This window comes from Medicago sativa, chromosome 3 (assembly GCF_051527215.1).
Source record: "Medicago sativa cultivar Bolivia chromosome 3, Bolivia_mono, whole genome shotgun sequence".
NCBI lineage: Eukaryota > Viridiplantae > Streptophyta > Magnoliopsida > Fabales > Fabaceae > Medicago > Medicago sativa.
The window spans coordinates 86,286,326-86,308,598 of NC_140751.1; the positions used below are offsets into that span (position 1 = coordinate 86,286,326).

Here is a 22,273-nt window from a genome sequence, read left to right on the forward strand (position 1 = left end):
TCTTTGAATTAATACTCGGTAAATTAATAAACTCTCTAAAATAATAAATTCGTCCGGTCCCGACTTGGGCCAATGTAAAAAATTGAAAAACTCGATAAAATAATAAGATAGTAATTTTTCGGGAGATCCCTTTATAATTTTCGGTCCCAAGAAAATCATAAATTAATAATTCATAGAAACTGAAAAAAAATATATTAAGAATACATTGAACACATTTGTTCCTCTTATTTACATTTACCGTACTTCAAAAGTCATTATTGATTTCCTATGCATATGAACACAGTAGTTACTAATTTACGTTGAGTCCCAAGGTTCGCTGCAACGTAATTCTAAGAGGCATAGACTAATTTGCCTTTTTGTTTGGTATGTACAATATAATTACTTAAAAAATCTTTAAATTAATAATTATTAATTTATCGATAAATTAATAACTCTCTAAATTAATAAATTTCTCCGGTCCTGACATTATTAATTTATAGAGTTTTAACTGTACTTAGAGCAAAAAGTTGTCGGAAAACAATTTTAATTTTTGTTCAGTTTATTGCCTTCAATTTTGTCTATTCAAAGACCACTTTTAAAATCAAAAGCTTCTTAATTGGAGTTGCAATTCAATTCACTTACATTTTAGCAAATAAAATAATATTATGACAAAGTCGGTTTCAACATAATAATAGAAATAAAGTAAAAATAAAAGGAATGAGAGATATCTTATACAGGGTATGTGATTCTCAAAGTGAAATGGCTCTCTCATGAGCTTATTTCTTAAGTCATATGGAAAATAGGGCCATATACTCAATGACAATTCTCCTTAATTATATAGAAGAAAGCAAAAGAGTTAGCTCTCTCTTGAGCCTTATTCATTTTGTTATATTAGACAATAGAGTACTCATATATGTCATTAAGTCGCTCTATCATTCTAATAAATCAACTATGGACTCAATTGATTAGTTAATTAACCCAAGGCCTAAAACAAACAATATGTCAATGGGTAAAGATCCTCTTCATTTATAACTTTTTCCATTTGTTGCAATTTGGAGAGAGATAGACACAAGAAAAATAAGTGGTGGGTCCTATCACTAAGTGGATCCCACCATCATTATTTTTTATGTGTCTATCTCTCTCCAAATTGGAACAAATGGAAAAAGTTATAAATGGAGGGGATTTTGACCCGTCAATAATGTGGTGTAGCGTTCTTGAATTCAAAACATCATTAAATAATATTTTGACGAATTATAGATAATTGAAAATCTGGTTCAAACCAAAAAGATTAGTGGAAGGAATTAACGACACCTTTTGGGCATGATGAAAAGTGGAAAAGTGATATGGAAACTAGAACTAGAAAATAGAAGTTCAAATGCATCTAAAGGTCCTTTAAGTTTTTCGTTTTTCCTAAAGTGGTCCTTTAAGTTTCAAAAGTCCCAAACAAGTCCTTTTAGTTTTTGAATTGTTTCAAACAAGTCATATTGTAGATAACATAGTTGGTGATTGCTTCCTTGAACTCATATTTGGTACCAAATCTGGCTCCTAACACCCATTTAAAATTAGGCATCTTTTTAGGTATGACAAATGGTGGATAATGCTCTTTGTTGCTATCATCTGAATCATCACCATCATCCTCTAAAATGACTTGTTTGAAACGATTCAAAAACTAAAAGAACTTGTTTGGGACTTTTGAAACTTAAAGGATCACTTTAGGATTTTTGAAACTTAAAGAATCACTTTGGGAAAAACGAATAACTTAAAGACCTTTAGATGCATTTGACCAAAAAAGAATAACAAAGGATAGGATTGAATTGTTAAAGATTTATCATAGCTATCTTAATACATTTAATTAAGATGATCATGCGGTATGGTCCACCCCTTTTTGTGTTACAACTAATAAAGCTTAATTTAACTTGATCCAAATTTCTTCATCCTCACGTCATATTTATCACCACCCTAATAACATTAATAATGAATGAGCAAAGCAAGTGGGATCAAATAGAAACAGAAATAGAAACAAGAAGCCCCCAGTCTATAATGAGTTTTGAGTTCAGTGGGCAATAGTGGAAGTGAAAAGTCTCAAAGTAGTAGCCAGCTCATTCCTCAGTCGACATAGACTTCACACCAACCTCACTAAAAACATCCACATACACACACATTACACTGTTCTTCACTCTTTCACTACACTAGTGTCTAGTACTACTTACTAAGCACCGTCATTTATATAAAAAGCTATCATTAATTACACATTACTCATCACAACAAACAGCATAATTAGCAAACTACTACTTCTATAAGTCCATTACTTCCTCACTCTCTTTTTTTTCACTTAACACTTCACAATGGAGTACGGAAGGTTAGGACTATCCGACCCTGGTGGCTCGACACCCTCCGAACCTACAAACATTACCAAACCTAGATCTTTTTCAAAGAAGAAGATCATTTTCTTCTCACTCCTCGCCGTGGTACTAATCATCGCCTCCACCGTCTCTGCCGCAATGCTCACCGGAATCCACTCCCACACTACATCCGAACCAAAAAACCCTACTCTCCGACGTAACCCAACACAAGCTATCTCCAACACATGCAGCAAAACTCGATTCCCTTCACTCTGCATCAACTACTTCCTCGATTTCCCTGACTCCACAGGGGCTTCTGAGAAAGATCTTGTTCACATTTCCCTCAACATGACGCTGCAGCATCTCTCCAAAGCACTATACACCTCAGCCTCTATCTCCTCCACCGTCGGCATGAACCCTTACATCCGTGCCGCTTACACAGACTGTCTTGAACTACTAGACAATTCCGTCGACGCTCTTGCTCGAGCACTCACCTCCGCCGCACCTTCCTCCTCCTCCAATGGTGCTGTTAAGCCTCTTACATCATCTTCCACCGAAGATGTCCGCACGTGGCTTAGTGCTGCACTCACTAACCAAGACACGTGCGCCGAGGGGTTTGCCGACACTTCCGGCGATGTTAAGGATCAAATGACAAATAACTTAAAGGATTTGTCGGAGTTGGTGAGTAATTGTTTAGCCATATTCTCTGCCAGTGGTGGTGATGATTTCTCCGGCGTTCCGATAGGGAACAGGAGAAGGTTAATGACAATGCCAGAACCAGAGGATGATTTTCCGGTATGGTTGAAGAGAAGAGAGAGGAGATTGTTGAGTTTGCCGGTGACGGCGATACAAGCTGACGTGGTGGTTTCTAAAGACGGTAACGGAACGGTGAAAACTATATCGGAAGCTCTTAAGAAGATACCTGAGTATGGTAACCGACGGTTCATTATCTATATCAAACAAGGAAGGTAAATTCGTTAATTATAGTACTATGTCCTTTTCCCTGTTTTTCTTCTTCTTTTTCTCATTAAATTCCACTTTTTCAATCATGTTGATTTTTCATTGGTGGGTATGCATTGCGGTGTGATTGCGTCATTGACTTGTTGACCATTAATAATCATTCATGTATTAATAACTGTAATCATGTGATTAGCTTAATAATATTGTAATAATTGTACTCCGTGCCTCCATCCTCATTTAAAATGAATTTGATATTAAATATGTTTATCTGGATATATCCTTCTGTTGCGAATTCGATGAAAAACTCACACCAATAACAACTTGATGTGTGGAGCAAGGGATAATTAAGCAACCAAAATCAAAGTGTATGGAACAATTTTAATCACAAGCCAAATGTAGAAAACAATAGCGAGAGAAAAGGAAGAGAGAACACAAAGAATTTGTTGACTAGTTCGGTCCAAATTGACCTAGTCTGGGGGAGAGAGCAGCCCTCTGTTCCACTATATGATGAGTAACGTTACAAAGAGATTTCAATGGGTTAGAAGAATAAGTCTCCCGCCTAATTCTACCCAAAACCCAGCCTCTTCCTGTAACCAAGAGACTCAATCCTAATAGTGTTTCCCAAGGTGAATCAACCCTCAAAACCTAGTGTTTGTTCCAAAGAGACAAACTCTATACAAACCCTAGTTTTGTTGTTGCCTTTCTAAACCCTTGTTTCAGCCCCCTCTATCTCAAGGTTTACACTGATACAATGCCTATATTTATAGTAAAAGAAACTCCCATAAAATTGTAACAAATCTGGCCCAAAAAATACGTTTATGAAAAATAACAGCACGCAAAATCGGCCACCGATTTTTCCAGAACAGGAAGCCTCCCAAAAGGCAGCCAAAATCGGCCACCGATTTTCCAGATCGGCCACCGATTTGTACTTTCAGCAAACATCAATTTTGGCCTCCAAACTCCAATTTTGAGTCACTTTCACAACACCTTCCTTATAAACAAAAGGTTACATTATGTTTTTTTTAATTAATTAATTAGCTTGTGATAGTGTAGTGAATAGTGATGCTTTAACAGAATAGTACTAGTACTAAATGAAAGCTAAGCATGTTTAGTGCTATATTGATAATGCTACAAACCTACAATTATAGTAGATAAATAAAGAAGTACGTACTAATTAACATTTTTTAATTAATGCAAATTAATACTACGTTTCAGGTACGAAGAGGACAATTTAAAGGTGGGAAGGAAGAAAACTAATGTTATGATCATAGGAGACGGAAAGGGAAAGACAGTGATCACAGGGGGAAAAAATGTTATGCAAAACTTGACAACATTTCACACTGCTTCCTTTGGTAACCGTTCCTTTTCTTTTGTATTTTTACCCATTTTTTGGCCATAATATTTTTACCAAATTAATTGGCAATGTTTTTGTATTTTTTAACTATATTAAAATTTATCGAATGTACTTAAATAAAAAAAAAAATTAAGGGATGCATGCATGATCATTTAAATGAAATATAAAAATGTGTCTAGTTAATCTTAAAACAATATATAATTTAAATGTTTAGAAACTAAATACTATATCTTTGAAGTACATAAAAGTTAACTTACTATTAAATCATATTTAACTCTTATGCAAAATAAAAACATAATTTAACATAGAAAGGTTTTTTTGGTTCTAAAGGTAGTTTATTATTATAAGAATACATTTTGGCCTTTTTATGGTTAGAAAAATTAAGGGAAACAAAAGCATGAAACTAAAATTCAAAACCATGCACGACACGAGGTAGACTCCGTACAAGTTGAACGTGGGCTGCCTATTCTACACTGTCATATTTCAAGATTCCTATTTACTCTCCTATACGGCAGGCAATGTGATTCTAGGCAAGGGAGTCTTGCTTGATTTCACATCTACTACCAATCCAAATATAATAAAAATACAGGAGAAATACATGGTCAATATAAACTAGATTTTGTTGTCAAAAAAAAATAAAATATAAACTAGATTTACAATGGCAAGACCATCTTCATTAAAGTCGTAGATTAAAGTTCATGAGAATTATAATGACACAACCCAACCGGTATTATTCAAACCTTGCACTTGAGTCAAAAACAAAAACCTTGCACACATTTTTCCTCCTCTCCTAGTGAATTCTACGTAAGCATTCTCATGACACGTTAATTTATTTATAATCAAAACCTGTCATGGTTTTCTTTATTTCTACAATTGCATAATGATATAATGAGAAAATTTGGAAGTCAAATAAGACAAATATATTGTCAAATCAAAGGTGAACTTTTTTATTATATATATCACCACCAATTCAATTGAAAAGATAAAAAAAAAAAAAAAAAACTAATGGCACCAAATAAAAGTACCCAAAACCAAATTATTGATAGTGTAGTGGGTCATGCATTGCTTGTCGAATTGATAAACAATAACATGTTCTTGTCCAGCACCGGCACAATAACACAGAATTTTCACAATTCCTAAAGACAAGACTACTATCGATAATTCTATTTCAACCACTTACTTATATAATAATAATTCCATAACACTAATCCTTAATCTTATATACTATGGTGCAGCTGCAAGTGGTCCAGGTTTTATTGCAAGAGACATGACATTTGAGAACTACGCCGGACCAGCAAAGCACCAAGCAGTGGCCCTCCGTGTCGGATCGGACCACGCGGTGGTTTACCGTTGCAACGTCATTGGATATCAAGACACAATGTATGCACATTCAAATCGTCAATTCTACCGTGAATGTGACATTTACGGTACGGTAGATTTCATATTTGGCAATGCTGCAGTTGTTTTTCAAAACTGCAGCCTCTATGCAAGAAAGCCCATGCCCTACCAAAAAAACACCATCACTGCCCAAAACAGAAAAGACCCAAATCAGAACACTGGTATATCCATCCACAACTGTAGAATCTTAGCCACACAAGATCTTGAAGCCTCCAAGGGAAACTTCACTACATATCTTGGTCGTCCATGGAAACTATACTCTAGAACAGTGTACATGTTATCATACATGGGGGATCATATACATCCACGTGGATGGTTAGAGTGGAATACAACATTTGCTTTAGACACTTTGTATTATGGTGAATACATGAATTATGGACCTGGTGGTGCTATTGGACAAAGAGTAAAGTGGCCTGGGTATAGGGTTATTACATCCACCGTGGAAGCAAATAGATTCACGGTGGCCCAATTCATATCTGGGTCCACTTGGTTGCCCTCCACTGGGGTGGCATATGTAGCTGGCTTATCCACTTGAAGTCTATTCTGCTGCTGCATGCAAGTATAGATAGATGATGATACATTTCAATCTTCAGAGTACTAATTTGATTCGATTTGCCCATATAATTTTATAGTACATACTTTATTTGGTAATTGTACCAAAACTACATATATAGTTTTCGTCGGGCACAATGCTTATTTTTCCCAATGATAATAATGAGAAAATATAAGTTGTAAAAGGTGTTTCATATATAACATGTATCTCATGACCTTTGTTTTTCTTTCTTTTTTTCTTTTTGTTTTTTCAAAGTCTAAAAGAGTACACTTGCAAGTTGAATCTTCGTTCCACCGACAGAAATTAAGTTGTTCCAATAGTATGATACCGTGTCTCTAACAGGGCCGTCCCCGACAATTCGGAGGCCCCGTTATAATCTTGACAATTTTTCATTTAAAAATAACTGAAAACAATCTAAAGACTTTCACCCACAGACAAATAGGCATTTACCTATGGATAATGCATAATTGACAGCAAAATTGCTATCTTTTAGATTTTTACCTACGGAAAAAGGACATTTAGTGACGGATTTTGACCGTAGGTACAAGTTTTTTTTTGTTTTTTACAAATTTTGAGACCCCTCTAAGTTTTAGGCCCTGTGCCAAGGGCCTTGATGCACTTGCACAGGGCCGGCCCTGGTCTCTAACTGGTTTTGACTGAGAACCTCTATGTCCTTTGTTATAAAGAATAACGAAAAATGTATTTACTTGTCCATTTTATCATTCCGTTTAATTTTATATTTATATTAACATATTTGGTTATAATTTTTTTTTTATCATATGAGATACTCAAATGCTTTTGGTAAAAAAGAACACAAATAAACCCCTTTTATAATCATATTGCTTTTTGAAAAAAGATGATGTTTCTATTTTAGTTGAATTTTACTAATTTTTTAAATAAATAATAATATACAAAGGAAATAATAGTAAAAATTAGGCTTAATTGCACTTTTTGCCCCTTATCTTTCTAAAAGTTGCGGTTACTGCCCCTTAACTAATTTAAATACAAAACAGCCCCCTAAGTTTGGATTCTATGGCAGTTTTGGCCCCTTGGTGCTTTTTTGACTTGGTCAGTGATGACGTGGCACCCAAACCCCTTATGTTTGGTGCCACGTGGATATTTATTTTTTTTTATTTTTTTTTAATCTTGCAGGCTTTTTTTGGCTTTTTTAAATTGGGGGAAATTTTAAAAAAAAGGAAAAAGAAAATAGGAAGAAAGAAGAGGAAGCTTCAAACACCATTTTCTTATGTTATCATCCATCATTCATCACATCCTCTTCGAATGGCACCATCAAAACCACACATCTACATCTACATCTACATCTCCATCTCCATCATCACTATCTTCCTCCTCTTGAATCCAACCAAATCCGAAGAAAATAAAAACCTTAAATCAACAACAACAGAAAATGAGTGGGAACAACGTTGGATCCACATAAGAAAACTACCACCAAAATTCAACCTAGATCTACTCTCAAATTGTTCAGAATACACATTCCTAGATGATTTATGTCCTTACTTAGCAAACCATGGTTTGGGTCAAAAAAACCCATAACCGTTCCCATAGTTGGTACCGAACCGACCCATCCATGCTTGAACTCATTTTCCATCGCTATATGTTAGAATATCCATGCTTAACGGAAGATCCTAAAACCGCTAACGCCGTTTATCTTCCTTACTACGCTGCCTTTGATTCTCTCCGTTATCTTTACCGTCCTGAATACAACTCCAGTGAACAACACGGTGTTCATCTTTTTCCTTTTTTTTTTAAATTTCCCCCAATTTAAAAAAGCCAAAAAAAAGCCTGCAAGATTAAAAAAAATAAAAAATAAATAAATATCCACGTGGCACCAGTTTGGGTGCCACGTCATCACTGACCAAGTCAAAAAAGCACCAGGGGGCCAAAACTGTCATAGAATCCAAACTTAGGGGGCTATTTTGTATTTAAATTAGTTAAGGGGCAGTAACCGCAACTTTTGAAAAGATAAGGGGCAAAAAGTGCAATTAAGCCTAAAAATTAACGACGTAATTGAAAGAAAAAAATACTACAAAAAAAAAATCATGCATCTCATTTATGTAGATACGCGTCAAGACTTTCGCTTTTCTATTGTGCTTACTAATATATTTTATTTTTTGTCAAAAAAAAAATATTTTTTATTTTTTTGCATTTGGTTATCATTCTTTATACCACGATCAAATTAAAATTTGTCTAGGATTGAATTATTCTTATTATAATGTGATTTAAATAATATTATGAGAAAGATAAAATTGTAATAACAATGGTTTAAATAAAGGATATAATTGAAATAATGAAAAAGGCGGTACAAATCTCATATTTTTTATATATAATGCCTTTTGTTTATATCTATTAGCGGAAAGACGGGCACGTAGCAGACAAATTACCTTGCTTTTTTTTTTAGTTTTTCTGTTTTTTTATGTGTGGTATTTGGTATAAGTATTTACCATTTACTATTTACATTATAATCAAATTTTTGAAGTTTGACTTGCTTGCTATTTCTTATTATATTTTGTACAAAAGGATCGTGTTTAATTCACTTTTTTGTTTGTCGGAGGATACTTAACTTTTTTATATTTGAAAAATGTGTCAAAAGTTATCTCTAAAATAGACGGTGGTTGATAAAATAATCATTTATGTTATCCGCTTATAACTTTTCATTATTTATCTCAATTTTACACCTTTAATTTTAATTGAAAAAAAATTAAATATGAATTAATTTTTGTATGTCATTACATATTTATAAGCTAATTCAACCGCAAATTTTACCAAACACTACAAATTTAATCAACTAACTTTTCTGCTATAAAGCAGCTTATCATCTATCCATAATAAGTTAGCTTATCAATTATTCGTTATTTTTTTTTCAATCTATCTAAATAAGTTAGTTTATCATCTATACATAAAATATTTTTTTCAATAAGTTAGCTTATCATCTATACATAAAATATTGTTTTTCAATCTATCTAAATAATATACATTGATGAGAATGACTTTTACACGAATTAATCCGATCATAAATCAATTTATGTTAATTTATCAAGTAACTTAGAGCATCCCTAATGTGGGAATCTTAAACATTTAAGACTTGGTACATTGGGAAGAAAAATTATTGGGGTCTTATAAGACTCGAGGTCTTACTTAAGACCTCCAATCTTAAGTGGGATCCCAACTTTTTTAATATTAAAAAAATTGAAATAGAATGATATAAAGTTATTAATAGTTGATTAGTGAGTCTTTTTTAAGAAATTTGTGTAAAATGGTATAAAGTTATTTATAGTTGATTAGTGTGTCCTATTTAAGAAATTTGTGTGATTGGAGGGATTGAATACTTATTAGGTACTACTATTAAAAAATTATAAATGAGTGATGTGTACACATGAGACCCATTTAACTACAAAAAAATAAATGTTTCCATTGTGGATGCTCCTAGCGACTAAATTTTACAAGGTAAATATGTGGAGAATGTGAAATTCAAATTCCAACTCTAACATATATAATGCAATGTTGTTATGAAGTTATGTTAAACTCAACTCTACTCAATTCTGTTAAACTCAAGTCACGCTAAAGCAATCCACTCTCATTATATAAAAACGCAATACTACCAAAATTACTTAACTATCCATACCTCAAACTTTTTCTTTAGGGTTATTTTTGTCAAATACTACCAAACCCACTTTCTCACCTTTCTTTATTTAATAATAAATTTTTCTCTTTCATCCCACTTTCTCACATTTCTTTATTTAATAATAAATTTTTCTCTCTCATCTTTCTTTATCCCACTTTCTCACCTTTCTTTATTTAATATTCCACCCGTTTCAAAATACATGTCTAAGTCAACTACTTCACATATGCCCATGCACAATTTTGACCGTTACTATCTTTAATTATCTAAAGTAAAAAATTATAAAAATTTAATATTTTGAAAATATTTGTCGAGACAAATCAAACAACATCTTACATGCTAATATTTGTATTTATACATTAGTTAAAAAGTATGGTCAAAGTAAGTCAAACGAATAGTGTACATTGCAAAAATTGGACATGTATTTTGAAACGGATGGAGTAATAAACTTTTTTCTCTCATCTTTCTTTATTTATAATAATAATTTTTTCTCTCTCATCTTTATTTATTTAATAACAAACTTTTCTCTCACCTTTATTTTTTAATAATAAATTTTTCTCTCTCAATCTCACTCTCCTCTCTTATCTTTTTCTTACCAACTTTCTTCATTTTTTCATTTTCTCTCTTTATTTACAACTCCATTTTCTCTACTAATTTAAAATTCGGTTTTACTAACAAGTTTTTTTTTTAGAGGAAACTAACAAGTGTTGTTGTTATAGCATAATATGATTTTGTATTTTACGATAACACTATTATATAATACGTTAATTATGTTTTTTCACGGGACGCATATTAATATTTTTCACACTCAAACATATTAGTAAATAAAATCTATGATTATTTTTATTTATTAGCTTTTTTCATATCATCAATACTCAGTGTCGAAAAATATTATAATATACTATGATTAATCATACTTCAATTTTTTCTGTTGTTTTTTTTTTAAAAAATGTATCACTTAAAAACCCGTTGGATTGTACAATTGTAACACGGGACCCATTTTAGTAACTACAACAAGTGATCAATTTTAATTAGTATTTTTTAAATATCTCTAATTAAACACCGCGATTGTCTAAGTTTTAGTATTCTTTCTTTCAAAAAAATTAATATATTAATAAAATATATGTGGGTGTATGAACCATATATTAATAAAAATATATATGAGTATATGTTTGTTTTATAGGAACTATATATTGATAAAATACAAATGAGTATATATTAACAAAAATATATCACACTATATTTTTTTTACGGGAATATGTTATTATATATTTATTTAATACAAATGAGTGTATATTAACAAAAATACATCTCACTATATGTTTTTTTACGGGAATATGTTAGTATATATTTATTTATGAAATGTATTTTCATTTATTAGCTTTTTTAATATCGTCAATACTATTAACAAGTACAATATTATAATATATTATGATTAATCATACTTCAATTTTTTCCGTTGTTCTTTTTTTTTGAAAATGTATCACTAAAAAAATCATTGGAGTGTACAATTGTAACACGGGACCCATTTTAGTAATTGCAACGAGTGATCGGTTTTAATTAGTAGTTTTTTAATATCTCTATTTAAACACCGCGACTGCCTAAGTTTCTCTCTCATCTTTCTAATATTTTTCACCCTCAAACATATTAGTAAATAAAATCTATGATTATTTTTATTTATTAGCTTTTTTCATATCATCAATACTAAAACAAACAAAAAAATTATAACATACTATGATTAATCATACTTCAATTTTTTCCGTTGTTTTTAAATGTATCAATAAAAAACCTGTTGGAGTGTACAATTGTAACACTGGACCCATTTTAGTAACTATAACGAGTTATCAGTTTTAATTAGTATTTTTAATCTTTCAAAAAAAATAGTATTTTTTTAATATCTCTATTTAAACACCGCGACTGCCTAAGATTTATTAATATATTAATAAAGTATATGTGGGTGTATGAACTATATATTAATAAAAAATATATATGAGTATATGTTTGTTTTACGGGAATATATTAGTATATTCTTATTTATGAAATCTAATGAGAACTATATATATTGATAAAATATATGTGAGTGTATGGACTATATATTAACAAAAATATATCTCACTTACCTCAAAAAAAAAAAACAAAAATATATCTCACTGTATTTTTTTTTACGGGAATATGTTAGCATATGCTTATTTATGAAATATATTTTACGATAACAATATTATATAATACATTAATTATGATTTTTCACGAGATGCTTATTAGTATTTTTCACACGAAAACATATTAGTAAATAAAAACTATAATTATTTTTATTTATTAGCTTTTTTAATATCGTCAATACTAAAATTTAATATATATTTGTTCATATTAAAATTTAATTATTTTACAATTTTTCATTACTACCGATCAATATATACATTATTATGCTTTAAATACTTTACATATTTTCACCATGGACAAAAAAAAAATCATTATGCCAAGCGCAGCCAATACGCAACACGCGGCGGAGCCGCGGCCATACAGCGCGCCGCGCTACCCGTGCTGTAGCACGGGTATCTCGACTAGTTACACATTTAAAACACAAGTGCATCTACCTGGACCTTTGAAAGCTCTACTCTTTTTTCTGTATTCCATTTTAGTCATTGAATGAAGAACTTTTACTTGGCTCAGGCATCTGCGCGATTGCCTGGAAACTTCCTTTGGAGAATGCAATGTAATCTCCATCAATTGACGGGGGTACCAACTAGATTAGTCTCACGTGGGGTGTCCAACATAATGATAGTCATTGTTCCCATCATCCCATGTCTCATCCATGTTTACGTTCAACCAGCGGAGATAGTTTTTTATGATCATAAAACTAATCTATACTACTATTAATTAAACACACACATTAATATACATTTTTCTTCAAAATGTTAAATCGATTTTTTTTCAATTATTAAAATGAAATGCCTCCATATATCATCAATATCTAAACATTTTAGATTTGATTCTGTGACCGCACAAAAAAAAATATAGGCTCAACCAACAACCGTTTTGCTTAGAACCGGATAATTTTTACTTGTGAGAAATGAGCAGTACTTCGATCTCTGAATATAAGTTAAATATAATTTTTGTAATATTAATATACATTTTTTTGAATAATTATTGAGAATATTAAATATTTTTATTTATTTTCTTTTAGTGTAATAGTTTGAGGAAACCTTCAATTGAATGGTAATTTTTAGAAACAATATATATTATTAATAAATTTAATTCTTTTAACTTGTATGAATGAAACTTAAAATCAACGCTTAAACAAACAGACCACATGAGAAAGATAATCAATCAATCTAAAATTTCAAAAGAAAAGGACAATCGATCTCAATTTCCAAAAGAAATGTGTTTGAATTGACAATGATTTGTATGAGAAATGATTCTGCTTCTATTACAATTTCAACAAGGAGAATGCTAACCAGTGCCCTCGGGGCAATGGTTAAGCATCTAAATTAAGTAAGTTTTAATGAAAAAGATGTGTAATTATTACTTTATCAAAAGTAATATCTTATGTTTCCAAGACAAAATTTTTAATTGTAGGTTTCTTAACCATTGTCCTTAGGGCACTGGTTAGCAAGACCTTTTCAACAAAGTATTCCCTCCGATAAGTATTATAAACAAACAAAAAAACCTCAAATTTTAGTCATTATTATAAACAAAATTTAATTGAAAAAGACAAGAAAACGAATGAACTTCTACCCCAAAAAAAAAAACTAGTAGTGCAATTACTTTTTTTCCATTCATTGAAGAGAGACACCGCACATTTCCCTAAAATCTTAAGATAGTGAGTTTATGAGTCCTATATACTTATAAAGTGTTTAATCTCCACTTTTCTATCCGACGATGACATATAACTCACTCTTGCTACAACATTTACAAAGTTAAGTTATTATAGAAGAAAAAAAGACAAGTTAAATTCCCCCATTTTATAAAGAATGGCATACTCTTTCAATGCTTACAAGTTACAGCACATGGAATCTTGCTTATTTGGATGAATAAAAAAGGAGATGAAAAAAGGAAGAAGTCACCTAGTATTTTTTTTTTTTGAAGGAAGTCACCTGGTATTTTTGTTGTTACTGATGATATTTAAAACCTTTATATGAAAAACAAAGATGTCTTAAAAAAATTATAATCAAAGGAGCGAAAAAATGTTTTGTTCTCACATTTTCACCATTATATTAATGGTGAATATTTTATTTAAAACTTTTATACAATTCAAGTCTAACTCTAAAATTTACAAACAAAAACTAATTAAATTCCTCTTGTTCCATTCTTTCCAAACATATTGACAGAAAAACAGCATTGACAGAACATGGAGTGGAAAATTTTATTTATATTGGAATACATTTATCATATATATATTGCATATTGGCTCAAGAAGCACAGAATTCCATAAACTTTCCTGGTCAATATACACACATATTTCCATTCCTTGAAGCCAGAGGTGTAGTATAAAAAACACAAAAATCAATATAGCAACACAAGCATCAATTCTTGATTGGTGGTTGGAAGAAGTTTAACTACAGTCTATTATAGTAGATTGTGGGGTCTGCGTTGAAGATGAAAGGAGCATCCTCACTTTACAACAATATCTCATCACTTTACAATTCAGTCATGGAAATAGCCCTTCTAAATGATTATCCATGATCACTGAAACAAGATCAAGGAATTCAGCTTCACTTGTTCCAGGAAGTGCAGCTTCCTCTGCTTTGTGAATAATCTGCTCAATGACAGACTTTTTCTTCAGTGTTTCTCGACACATGATGCTTCCAATGGAGAAAGGAGTGAGTCCTTTTTCTGCACCTTTCTGAAGAAGCATGGTTGATATACGAAGAATCCGGGCGCATTCCGCCGGAAGTTCCCATCCATGAGACTTCAAAAGCTTAATATCTTCTTCTGCATCCAGAGATTTTATGTACTCAGTGGTGTCTAGCGAGTAAGGCTCTTGAGCTTGTGGCCAGTATAACCAGTCAAAAGTGCAGTCTTCAAACTGCAAAATGGGGGACAAACCAGCCTTTAGAAATTTCAAATATGAGCCCCTTTAAGAATAGCAACAACAAAGAAAGAAGAGTTGATGATAACTATTGCTCCATCTTCCATGTTACAATAATCACCACATAGATTAATTTTATACTAACTTGGAAAGGCATTTATAATGGCAACTTATATATTTGATAGAACAACATGATTCATACTCAATTACGCAGATATTTGTACATATTATCAGGAAGGACTAGGAAAAATTCAACCAAAGGTATAGAGAGTGTGCAAAGATGATAGAAATCAAGTGTAGAGTATTCAACAGGTTTTGAAGTATAAATGACGAGCATTGCCGGAAATGATTGCAATATTGTTGCTACGAAGGTATTAGAGAGGTTCAACAGGGATCATGAGCAATAATAAAAATTCCTTATGTAAAAGTAATCAATATCAAAACTATAAGATAGTAAGCAGTGTAGTGGAACTAAAGAAGAGTCAAAACCGTTTATCCAGTCTAAAACCAATGGCAATCTGAGAAAAATCATTATCATCTGAATGTGACACAAATCTGTTAAGCAAATAAAAATGAGAATTGTGGCAAATATAAAACAGAGAACTGCATCCACAATTTTGCTGCATGTTAACAGTTATTCTAGGGGATAAGCATGAGAAGCTGATCTAAGAAAGACACTGCCAAGTTGCCCAAAACAACATCAGCTTAAATTATCTTCACAAATAAAAAAAAGGGGGAAACGGTTCATTAAACTTTAGAGGACTCACGCTCTCGGGAAGGCAATAACCATGATCAATTGGAATAAGGACAATTGGACCATCTTCACCACTCTTGGCAACCAAAATGTTCCCAGCGTGTCTATCTGCATTTACCAACCTCATATCCAGCACAGAGATCTTGTGTACCTCTTCCACCGGAAATGCTCTAGGGCCCATGTCTTCACAGCTTCCAATGTTCCTCATAAACATCTGAAGTGATCCTATTTTTACATTACTTGAAACATTCTTATAACCTTCAGGATGGTGGAATCCTTCATGCATGCATCTGACCATAACAGTTGGTGGAACTCCAGCAAACCCCTTCTCCTCATTGTTATGATATGAGCGAGTTCCTTTCCTCGGATGATCTAAAATGTAAGCTGCAACTTCTCTCAATGCACCTTGCCCTACTCGTGTGCCTTTCTTTAACCCTTCACCATCCACAGAGATAGGTAATCCTCGGGGATTATTAAATGCCATTGGCTCCTCATCAGTAGGCTTGAAAATTGAAACATATTTTGAACCAGATGAATCTTGCATGAGATAAGTTCCCCCTGATCCCTCTGAAGATCGAATTGGTTTACGGCCTTTCTCTAACCCCTCTAATGTAACCTTAATTAGTTCCTGGACCACTGGTGGAATTTTGATATTGGAACTATTAAAAATTGGTTCCAAAAGAAATTCTCTAGTCGATTGGTTCCTCTTCATGACCTTGTTTGTTATAGACACTGGCCCTAACTGGTCCACAGCTAAATTTGGCACTGTATCATGTGCAAACAATGCCTCAATTGATAACTCCAAATCCTTCTCAACTGGTTTAGTTCTTACCTTGATATCTGATATCCTGACCAACAAATGAATCACAGCGTCGTTGTCGTTACAGATCTCCTCAATAAGTCTCTGATCTTCAAGTGCCTCACCCTCCCATACTAATTCTTGATCTGCAAGATCGAAGACCCCTCGCCCTTTCTTTGCAATCTGCTGCTTCACATAACCCACATTCCTAGTCTTCTCAACATAAAACCCAAACTCCTTTCCACATAGAGTCCTAACAGTAATAGCTTTAAGATCAGAAAGCCTTAGCACTAAGTGCAACACATTTCCATCAGCAACACCATAATCACCAACACAAGATTTGTTATGAGCCAATTCCTTCCCTTCAAAAACCAGTTTCAGTTTCTTTACAAAAAATCCTTCTAAGGTTTGAATTCTCAGCTTCACCGAAGCAATGGAATCCGTCTCCAAAATATGCATGGGAATCACAGATCCACCAACAGTTAGGTAAATCAAAATTGAGTCCCTCATATGAGGACTAAAACTACTGGTAAATTCGCCATTTTCATGCATTGGATGAAGTACCAAACAAGCCATTCTCAATTTACAGGTTCAAAATCTTGCTGGCTCAAAAATAAACAAGCTATGAACCTTTCCATCAATACTAAAATCAAGACATCTTAACTAATTTCCCCCATCTCTATTATCACTTTGATCGGCTTTCACTCTTATTGCAAAAGTAGCCCATTGCCTTAACCTAAGCAGTAAACACAGAACAATAAGCCTAAAATATGCGCTGCTGTACCAGTAGTTTCTTTCCAAAAATCAGGGTTCAGAATGAAACCAAGACTTCTGGAAAATGAAACTCGTAGAGAAACTAAAATCCTCCGATCAAATCAAATGTCTCCTTGAATTGATATTAACAATACTATATATGTTTACATCGCTACAGCTTCGATGCTATGGGAAAATTTAGAGAACAATATATTTCTTGCAAACAGGAGTCCAGTTATCCTACAAAACAAGCAAGGAAACCTTTAGACAGAGAAGATGAAATTCAAAGATAGAATTTCAAATATAACAAAAATATAATTTGAAAATCTAATTTTGAAATGGATTAAATTTATAATTTTGCATACACTTAAAGTGTAAACCTTTTTGTTTTACACATGCATCCAATCAAATCAATTCACAGTCACTACATAGAAATATATATTTGCCATGATTTGATCGGACGGATGTGTAAAAAAGTTCTACACAGTCACTACATAGAAATTAACCTCTGTTGAAATATAATTGGAGATATAATAAATTCTAATATAACAAATTATATAATATTAAATTCTAAAATTTCATCAGTAACTTTATAAAAAAAAAAATCAGTAAATGTTGCGTTTAATTTCACATGGATTAGGAAACATGGAATCAGATTAAGTTAATTTCATTATGAGATGAAATCGAAATAATCATTTTCAAAATATCGAATTAAAGCAAAAGAGAATAAAATTTCTTTGATGATAAATGAGAATCCATAAAACGAATCTTCTTACAGAAAAGCGAAGATGAAAGTCAGGTAGGAAGACGGTGAAAGGAGAAAGTGTAGAAATGAAGCACCATATTTATGTGAATCGGAAAGTTTTTCAGATATGACTCAGTGAGTTACGATCGTGTAATAATGCATGAAAAATGAAAAGCACGGTTTTGAAGGCGGTACTGTCTAGTGAGAGGTTCAATTGCTATTCATATACGTACATTGATTTCATAGCTTGTCTCCCAAGTTCAAAACATTTTTCATGATGACATGACATTTATTAACCTTCTCACCAAGCTATTTCGAATTCCATTACTTTATTATCAACGTTTGTCTTTTGAGTTTTGAATTTGATCCTATGAAATTTCTGGAATGTCATTTAATGACAACTTTTGCAACAACTTTCTCTTTCATACTCACATTACTTTTTACTTTATCTCTCTATTGTTATGGTTTCCGTGCCAATACCACTTTTTTCTTTGTAAAATATGGTTGTCAAATAAGTTGTCACCAAATTGGTTGTTGAAATAACACTCATCATTAAAAAAGGGTTACGTCAACTATTGCCCTAGGAGCATCCACAATCGTAGTTCCTTAATAAGGACTCTTTAAATGGATCTCACGTGACACATCACTTATTTATAATTTTTAAATAAAAGTACCTATTAAGGACTCAATAACTCCAATGGTAATACACTAATAAGGACTTCAATGAAAAATATTTAAATGTGTCCCACTATCTTTATATCATTAAACAAAAATAATTTATCTATTACTCCTTTTTACAAGTGAGGCCAAGTAGTACACATTTTATTGCTCCTTTATGCAAGTGGGACCAAGTAGTACACATTTTATTATTTTTTTAAACGTGGGACCCGTTAGTTACCCAGGAGAGAGAGGGTCTTTATATAGTTGCCCGTTCCTTAACGGGGACTCATTTTTTCTTCCTCCAATGGAGGGTCCTTAACGGGGAGTGGTCCTTGTTAAATAAGGACCCCCCATTGGAGATGCTCTAAGGACTTGTTAAAGATTAAAAAAGAAAATAATTGTAAAATTTCATGTAAAAAAAAAGTTGTTTTTTAATTTTTCAATAAGTTAAGGGTTATGTTAACCGGTGCCTCGGGCATTCGTTAAGGAAACCAAAAAAAGAAAGTTTTAAATTAAAATAAATATTTTTTAGACTTTTAATGAGTTGACTGCACAAATTTCAATGTGATGTTACTATATTTGCTTCCTTAACCAGTGCCCTAGGGACACCGGTTAACATTACTCATAAGTTAAATGCATAATTTTCAAAATAAAGCTGCTACTTTAAACTTTTTATCAAATGTCCTTGGAGCATTTCTTAGCATTTCTCTTCAAAAAATATTAGTATAAGCTCATATTGGGCAAAGCTAATTTTTTTTTTATATTTTTTTATATGGCATATAGTTAAAATTATGGTTAAAATATATATCTACTAGTATTTGGCATCAATTTTTTCTTTCGGACTTATTGACATTTTTTTACTAACTTAGTGTTTTTTAATAAGTTGTTTTGAGCAGCATTTAAATTTATAAATGATGTTTTCTCTCAATTTTACCAATGTTATTTGATTTACTATATTACAAACCAAATACACCGTTTTGCATGAGTTATTGAATAACTAATGGTGTACATGAGTTATTCAATGAAAATCTAAAAAAATGATGTTTAGTTTACAATTGAGAACAGATGAAGTACTCGTATTATCGTCTACATATACCGTTTTGCATTTTTATGAAAACTATCGTTCAAACGGGCATTGAGGTGCAAACTGTCCACTTTTCTCAAGTAAAAACTATAGTTGGTCTCACGAAAATTAAATTTGAAATTTGGATATGATTTGATCATGTTTTTACGGAATTTGTACAGTATCGTTATTTTTATTCATGCTCAGTTTATATTTGATTTGTGTTTGGTTGTACGGTGAAAATTAAATTTGAATGAATCAATCTTATAATTTTTATTTGGATGTATTTCGTGAGTTTTTAGTATGAGGTTTCATGTTCCATCCTGAAAATTAATATGCGTGGTGCTAACTTATTTTCTTAAGGCACATGTTAAGAAACTTAAAACAAAAAATATTCCATAAAATTGTTAAGAAACTCAAAAGAATAAATATTCTCTAAAATTTATTTAATTTATTAAAAAACTAAAGATTAAATGTAATGCACACATTACAGTAAACAATTTTTATTTTTGATTAATTAACTTGTATTTTAAGGCACAAGTTAACATTTCTCAACTAACAATCATAAACTTACTAACATTTGCTATGCATTTAGTAAGAAATATATTATATTCACATTTGATTGAATATGATATATAAAATGTGTTATACTAATCAATAATCTCCAAGGTGTGTGAAGATTGCGTAGAAATCGTGTGAGAATATCAGCGGTTAAAGTTATATGCATAATAATATCTAATAAATTATGAATCATAGATTGAAATATCAACTGGTGGTATATTTATCACAACTTTTTTTTTTATTACTTATTTACACCAATTAAGATTACTTAGTTTATTTCTTTTAAAAAAAATTAAAAAAAACTTTAAAAAGAATATGACTTACTTTATATAAAGTGAAATGTACCCTACAAGAGCTATAAACATTTTGACTAAAAAAAAGTTATGAACTTTTTTAACATGATTGTTTCTATTAGTACGCAATTTTTTAACTTTTGATTAATACGTGCATTGTTCATGTTAAGCATGACAAGAGTTCCTATTAAAAAGCCAAGGTGCTCCGAGCTTATAAAGCAATACGCAACAAACAGAATGCTTGTTTCCCAAAAAGATTAGGTACTAAAGCTATACGCAACATTCAGAATGCTTGTCTGCAAATATGCCTCATAGTCATAGGAAACCTCAATCAACAGTGAAGGTGAAATGCATATATGATCTTGGATCACCACTTGGCTTTGGATCCCTAATATACTTGTAATCCGTTCGATGTATAAGATTCATGTTATTAAAACTTGTCTCTTGTTACTAAATTTGGAATAAGTTTGTCAACATCAATGTATCTAATAATTTACCTAAAAAAAGAAATTTTGATCATAAAAAAAATGACTTTTAGCCAATATTTATTATAAACACATAAGGAAATGTTTAATACTTTCTAAAAATGAACTTATGCAAGTGGAGCACTTAATCTTACTTAATACTAGTATTTTAAAGGGGCTGAGGGAATAGGAAAAGATAAAAAAAAAAAAAAAAAAAAAAAAAAGGTCTTTGGGATAATTTTATACACCGTATGATATGGGTGTACAACTGCACACTCTAAATTTTGAAAGTTACATAACAAATAAAATTTTCCATTTCGACCACTCTAAATACTAGTTTTACAAAGGTTAGTTACTTCCCTCAAAAACAAAGGTTAGTTACTTCGTTCATATTAGTTATTTTTGAAAAAGTGGGATCTTCAATATCTTATTCCTCCTTCAAAGAAGTCATTTCCCCTCTTTCATATAAGAGAATCATGTAAAGACTTAAAGTACTAAAATCCAAATTAAATGTGAAAATATGGGTGTGATCACTTATACAGAGAGTTTTTAAGAGTGGGTTTGTCTCGACCGGGTTTATATGTGTGAATTCATTGACAGAATCAATGACTTTAAGGCGGAAAATCAACGTAACTTTAATGTAATTTTGTGTGTTTTATGAGAAAGATGAAAAAGAAATAATAGAAAGATGAGAGAAAAAAAATATAAAAGAGATAGATACAGGGTCACCAGAACTTTCCTGCCTTAAAAATCGTACGAAACATTGAAATTTCCAATCCTAGTTATACTAACCTTCGATTCATAGGAAGTCTTGACCAATCATTAAATGAAGAGAAGCCAGCAATAAAATAGAAGTACTAGCAACACACTTTACCACGAGCTAAAAGCAATGAGAGAGGAAGCATTAAAGCTAAAACAATTCCATG

General features: G+C 31.7%; 2 protein-coding genes and 1 long non-coding RNA gene across 3 annotated transcripts; 1 reads left to right on the forward strand and 2 right to left on the reverse strand.

Moving 5' to 3' along the window:
• Positions 1–1,993: 1,993 nt before the first annotated feature.
• Positions 1,994–5,637, reverse strand: LOC146941325 (uncharacterized). The gene is made up of 2 exons (XR_015032325.1): positions 4,269–5,637; positions 1,994–3,560 (listed from the first exon to the last, which is right to left on the reverse strand). It is a non-coding gene; the product is annotated as an uncharacterized LOC146941325 (long non-coding RNA).
• Positions 2,238–6,812, forward strand: PMEPCRF (putative pectin pectinesterase PMEPCRF). The gene is made up of 3 exons (XM_085755090.1): positions 2,238–3,289; positions 4,497–4,633; positions 5,871–6,812. Exons 1-3 carry the CDS (start codon positions 2,325–2,327, stop codon positions 6,566–6,568), a joined length of 1,800 nt encoding a protein of 599 aa, XP_085611216.1. The 5' UTR covers positions 2,238–2,324; the 3' UTR covers positions 6,569–6,812.
• Positions 6,813–14,564: 7,752 nt separating this feature from the next.
• On the reverse strand, positions 14,565–18,499 carry LOC146941327 (phosphatidylinositol 4-kinase gamma-like protein). The gene is made up of 3 exons (XM_085755101.1): positions 18,338–18,499; positions 16,023–17,801; positions 14,565–15,252 (listed from the first exon to the last, which is right to left on the reverse strand). Exons 2-3 carry the CDS (start codon positions 17,382–17,384, stop codon positions 14,875–14,877), a joined length of 1,740 nt encoding a protein of 579 aa, XP_085611227.1. The 5' UTR covers positions 17,385–17,801; positions 18,338–18,499; the 3' UTR covers positions 14,565–14,874.
• Positions 18,500–22,273: the final 3,774 nt, after the last annotated feature.

Excerpts from the sequence above, each read along its gene's own strand:
- PMEPCRF (XM_085755090.1), top strand. The coding sequence starts at position 2,325 with ATGGAGTACGGAAGGTTAGGACTATCCGACCCTGGTGGCTCGACACCC. Across the intron at positions 3,290-4,496 it reads ATCTATATCAAACAAGGAAG|GTACGAAGAGGACAATTTAA; the intron begins GTAAATTCGTTA and ends ACTACGTTTCAG. Across the intron at positions 4,634-5,870 it reads ATTTCACACTGCTTCCTTTG|CTGCAAGTGGTCCAGGTTTT; the intron begins GTAACCGTTCCT and ends ACTATGGTGCAG.
- LOC146941327 (XM_085755101.1), bottom strand. The coding sequence starts at position 17,384 with ATGGCTTGTTTGGTACTTCATCCAATGCATGAAAATGGCGAATTTACC. Across the intron at positions 15,253-16,022 it reads GTTATTGCCTTCCCGAGAGC|TTTGAAGACTGCACTTTTGA; the intron begins GTGAGTCCTCTA and ends CCCATTTTGCAG.